We start from the raw sequence: 5,361 nt of genomic DNA, 5'->3' as shown, positions 1-5,361 counted from the left end.
CTGCACTTCCACTATACTGATTACACATGTAACACTGCCAGAGTTGCTCATTATAAACACAATTCTTCCTCTTTAAATGTTCTGTCCTCCTACTCATTTTCATAAGACTTTACCTCCCTGTGCTAACCTCTGCCAATCCTCTATTACTGACTTACAGTTATTTGTCTCCTTTCAATTCTCTAACAGTAAGTAAATTGTAAGCTGTCAGAAAATGGGGAGCTTTCACTTCATTGAGTAGATTCTCTTCTTTAGTTATACTCATATGTTCTGACATATTATATAATCTCTATCACAAGTTTCTCAGTCTGGATTGCACACTCTCCAGTATAATGTTAGTAAATTCTAGAGACATAATTCAGAGACATAATGCTGCAGATCACACAGCTCTAGAATTTCTACAATTTTACACAAAGGAGCATTGATAAGTAGCCATTTGGAAATAGGAAAAAAACAGAGCTAATGTTCTGTAGGGTCATGGCAGGTTGACAACTGGTTCCTCATATTAACAACCTAGCAAAGGATGGTTTTTAAAGTACATCAATTTCTTTTCCTGTATTTCATATAAAGATGTAGATGCATGCATCAGATCTTAATATGCATGGGACATTAGCAAGCACATATAAAGTGAATGTCTTTGCCCAGAATTTATTTTAGAACACCAGACTTGGTAAAGAGGCAAGATTCCTGGGATTTATTTGAAAGCCATGGAGATAAATTGCATTTGTAAATTATATATTTGTGCTTGTTTTTGTAAGTGAACCAGGAATTACCACTTTTAAAAATTCTTAATCTGCTCTTTTATATATATTGAGGTGAATGCATTTAAGGTCAATTTACCTTAAGCGCAAGCAGGGAAGACATTTTTCTAGAGCCTTGTGTAACATACCTTGATTAAGTATACCATGATAGATAATAGATAATAGATCATATACACTGATATCTACATTCATGCACAGTTGGCATTTCCTGTTTAATATTTACATAATTTTAAATATTTCTTATAATGAATAAAATAGGAATTTGTTGTACTCAACAGTTTCTGTGAAGTATATATATATATATATATCCCTGAAGTACCTTATTGCTGCATGAATTCAGCTTGCGACATGGGGTAAATACTATATTTCTAGTAAAATAAAAATAAAATGAAGACTGAAATATATAAACAGAGAAAGAGCCACCAGTACAGTATGTGGAGAGGATAGGAGAGGGGAGGTGTAAAAAGAGGGGAGAACTGTGCTAGAAAAAAACACCTTGTACAGTACCTAAAAGTTTAACCTTCTCCCCTCCACTTTGAGACTACACCCCCCCAACTCCTTTGTAAACTTTAGTTGCAAACTGAAGTGCTTCAACGCCACAATTCTCAACAGAACCCATCCACAGCCCTGGTTGGCCTTCTTAAACTATATAGGGTGTCAATCACAGTTTTTGTTGTGCAGACACCCCCTTCCAGTAATCCAATATATCATGCAAGTCCTCCCCCTTGGCAAACTGGACCTTTTTGCGTAGAGCATGTCCAGCAGCTATGTAGACTTCTTCCCGTGTGTGTTTTTTATAGGGACGGAAGCGCTCCCAGATCTTGTGAGTATTTTCAGTTGAGTACTCTGGACTGGAGGAATAGCCAGAGAAATGATGTCTTGGGGAGAGTTGAGAGTAGCTAGAGTCTCTTTTGGAACGAGAAAGAGGCTTCAGGAAGCTCACCCTTTGGCTGAGTGTATCTGCACTTTCCTCATAATAGAGGGCAGGGAAGGAGTGGCGATGCTCACTACAGTGGTAGGAAGGCTTGACATCCAAATGGTGGACCCCAGCAGAGGACACAAGAGGAAGGCGGTCAAGGGGACTGTTGAGAGGGCTGCTCTTTTCAATGTATTTGGAGTCACATTTTAGAGACTGGTCAGGTACATCAAGACTGAAGACTCGAGCACTCTTGATAGAGCCACTAGATGAAATGCTGCAACGTTTCTTGGCAACTGTTGCAGCATCGGCACTCAGCTGGCGCTGAAGAGGGTGCACGCCCTCTTTGTATGGAGGAGAGAGGAAGCTCAATCTTTCCAAGTGACCCGAAGAACTGGCTGGAATGGACTGGCAGTCGTAGCCCAACTCCGGGTCCCCTCCCCCTAAAAAAGAAGCAGTGTCTAATTTAAGGGCATCAATGCAGTTATTGATGATCTGGTTAACCTTGTCCACCTCTTTAGCAATTGTTGATATCTCAGATGCTGATCCTTCACCATTATCCAGTTCACGGAAATCTTCCTCATCGTCATCTCCTCCTGACATCCTCCGCTGACCTCTATCTAGGCCTTCCCCACTACGTACCTCCATGTAATTTGTTCCTTTTGGACCTTTTGGTGTACCCATTTGAGCATTCATTGGCTTAGAGCCTAACCCCTTTTCCCCTCCACTTCCTAGACCTGCAACAGATGTTGGTAGTGAAGATATGCGAGAGATGGGAATGGGGTGTTCTGACAACTTCTGTGAGGAATGAGATCCAATGCAAGGATCAACATCTGAACCATACCGCATCTCTAGAATAGTTTTCTTGACATTAAGTGACTTCTTCTTCTCCTCTTGCATTCGCTTTTTCCTAAGGCAATAGTATACGACTCCCAGAATTATGACCATGCCAAAGAGACAGCCCAATATAGTCATGATGTAGTGAGTGGTTGTAGAAGTATTGGGTGTCAATTCCTCTTTGTCTCTTGTTCGGGTGGCGAGGAAAAGACATGTATGGTTGTAGCGTTTTGTGTTGCGAATCGAAGCTACACAGAAGGTGTAGTTAGCATGAGGCTTTAACTTGTCTAACGTAATATATTCCTTCTTGTGTTTCAAGGTTGTTACATCATATATAAAGCTGTTATTATACTGTACCAGTATATACATCCTATTGTATGGATTTGGAATGGTGACAATAAGTGTGGCTGAGTTCCCTGTTACATGATGAATATCAATAGATGGACTTGCAGATGTGTTGGTGGTAGATGGAGTTGTGGGCTCTGATGGAAAAAAATCTCCAGGGCTAAAACCAGAGTTCTCATCTGGTTCATGCTGGGAATCAGGAATAAGAGGGGTAGGCCTTTCCCGTGGCAATGACAAGTAACCCCCATTTCTACAGCTAGCCTGAAGAACAGTAATGGCATTTCGGCTGTGGTGGGGCTTTGGGCTAAGCAGCAGATAGCCAGCAAATTCCCGTGGACTTTCACACTGCAGACGATCATAATTTCGTGTGACATTATTGAACATGACCAGCCAATCAAGAAATCCATAAAGTTCACATCCACAGTGGAAAGGGTTCCCTGCCAGCTCACACACCATCAATGCCTGGAGACCAACAAAAGTATTACTGTCTAACTTTGTAATTCTGTTTGAGGACAAGTCAATGCTAATGAGGCTTAAGCATTCAGAAAAAGCATTTGGTGTTACCACCTCAATAAGATTGTGCTGAACAAAAAGGAACTGTAGCCTAGGCATCCCCCTAAGCATTCCCTCAGATAGGTTTGTCAACTTATTATAACCCAGCTGAAGGATCAGTAGGTTGGATTGTCCCAAGAAGGCTCCTTCTTCAATGTAAGATATCTCGTTTTTGGTCAAGTTCAAGTCCGTTAAGTTTCCAAAGCGTGAGAGAGAGGAGTACCCAATAATTTTTAATTTGTTTTCATTAAGACGGAGGTCGTGAACTGTGCTATTAATATGCTGAGGGATGGTCTCATATGGGGGCTGGTTCTGGCTGCAGATAGCCAGCCAGACATAACCTTTATCGCCCTCGATTAGCCAGCAATCACTTTGTGCCCCTGGTGGGAGGTACCAGAAGAAAACAGTTATTGAGAACAATAACCACCGGCATGACATGATGCTGTCAACAAGCATGGGGGCAGAGGAAGAGATGTTCTTAACTCTGCAGGATTAAATAAGTCAACTTAGAGAAGTTTGTTTGTCACAGTCCTACAATGAATTTTGTACATCATTTTTGAGGCAACGGGATGCGAGGACAAAGGTCTTTATGGGATGTGGGTCACTTAGCTTGCACTGTGTTAATAGTCAATAGTTGTTCATTTGTATTTTCATCTGTTCATCTATTAAATCCGGACACTGAATATGAGTTTTAGGGTTGAGGAGAGACTGAGCAGGGAGAGTATGTGCCAGCTGCCTTTGTGCCCCTGAGATGAAGATTTTAAGAGATGAATTCGTCTCTGTGTCTGTCCGTCTCCAGCTGCCACCACAATCTGAAAGAAGAGAGAGACAAGGATACGTCAGCAGATGATGGTGGGGGGGGTGGAGAAGCATATACTGTGAGCTGAAGAGGGGAAGAATGGCAGATGCTTGGAGGCAGAAGAGATGGACAAACTGAAAGAATAAAGGCAGACTGTGAAAGAGATAAAAGAGAGCAGAAAGGCAGAATTTGTATAGAATCCAAAATCAGAAGGAATTATAACAAGAAAGAGAGCTAGGCAAGTGGAAAAAGGTGGTGATAAATATGCAAATGACCCTCACACCAACAGTATAGGAAGGACGGACATTAAGGAGAGATTAGAGAAAAAACAGTAATCAGAGGAACTGAGTTGTAAGATACATAGAAAGAGATGATGGTAAATAAGAAACAAAGGAAAATTAGGCACAAATAAAGCCATTTCACGTATTCTTATTTCGAGCAGCATGTAAGGATACTTTCATTTGTGACTATAAAACCCCCCCCAGAAGTTTAATTAAGATGATCTCCTGACCATTTTAAGATATAGCAGCAACACAATTAAGAGACACTTTTTACATCCAATCTAAAGAAGCACACCAAATAAATGCTGGGGATTATAAACCCTAATTTACCTTCTTACTGACAAATGAGGTGGCATTTACTTTGCTAATATAATTTGTAAGGACTTTTATAGCTGTATAAATGCTGTTTGACCAGTTACATCATGAAAAAAACTGCACAGTTGTTGTCTTGCATAGCAGTAACACAGAGTAAAATTGGTCTGCAGAACTCAGCGAGGACCAGCCCAAGACATTGTGCTATCTTGGTTGAAATGAAATTCTGCTACCTCTTTATGCATAAAACGGAGCATGCTGCCGTCTTTCATGGTTGGGGCAATTGCCCTGTTGCCTCCCCCTGGATCCACCCTTGCTCTACCAGAGCCGGGTTAACGTAGGGGTTGATGGAGCTGAGCTCTAGGCCCCTACCTGAAAATAGGCCCAGTCAGGGCTGGACTGACTGGGCCTATGCATGGCCACCAGGCAGGGCCGGACTGGCCCACCGGGAAACCAGGTAATTTCCCGGTGGGCCCGCAGACCATGACTTCAAAGCAGCGTCATGTAGCTGTAAGACGGCCTCCGTTGGACGCTTTAACTTCATTAGGTGGCCGGCGGATG

At 42.0% G+C, this 5,361-nt stretch overlaps 1 protein-coding gene across 1 annotated transcript; it reads right to left on the bottom strand.

Annotated features, from left to right (window-relative positions):
* Nucleotides 1–1,419: 1,419 nt before the first annotated feature.
* LOC149281072 (protein phosphatase 1 regulatory subunit 29-like) lies at nucleotides 1,420–3,846 on the bottom strand. Its single transcript, XM_089499790.1, has one exon. It carries the CDS (start codon nucleotides 3,844–3,846, stop codon nucleotides 1,420–1,422), a length of 2,427 nt encoding a protein of 808 aa, XP_089355916.1.
* Nucleotides 3,847–5,361: the final 1,515 nt, after the last annotated feature.

The sequence above is a fragment of the Sceloporus occidentalis genome, unplaced genomic scaffold (assembly GCF_023333645.1).
Source record: "Sceloporus occidentalis isolate IW3139 unplaced genomic scaffold, rSceOcc1.0.p SCAF_139, whole genome shotgun sequence".
NCBI classification, from domain to species: domain Eukaryota; kingdom Metazoa; phylum Chordata; class Lepidosauria; order Squamata; family Phrynosomatidae; genus Sceloporus; species Sceloporus occidentalis.
This window is presented reverse-complemented; position numbering and strand designations above follow the sequence as displayed.

What these genes read in the sequence shown, in the direction of transcription:
- LOC149281072 (XM_089499790.1), bottom strand. Translation starts at nt 3,846, where the DNA reads ATGTCATGCCGGTGGTTATTGTTCTCAATAACTGTTTTCTTCTGGTAC.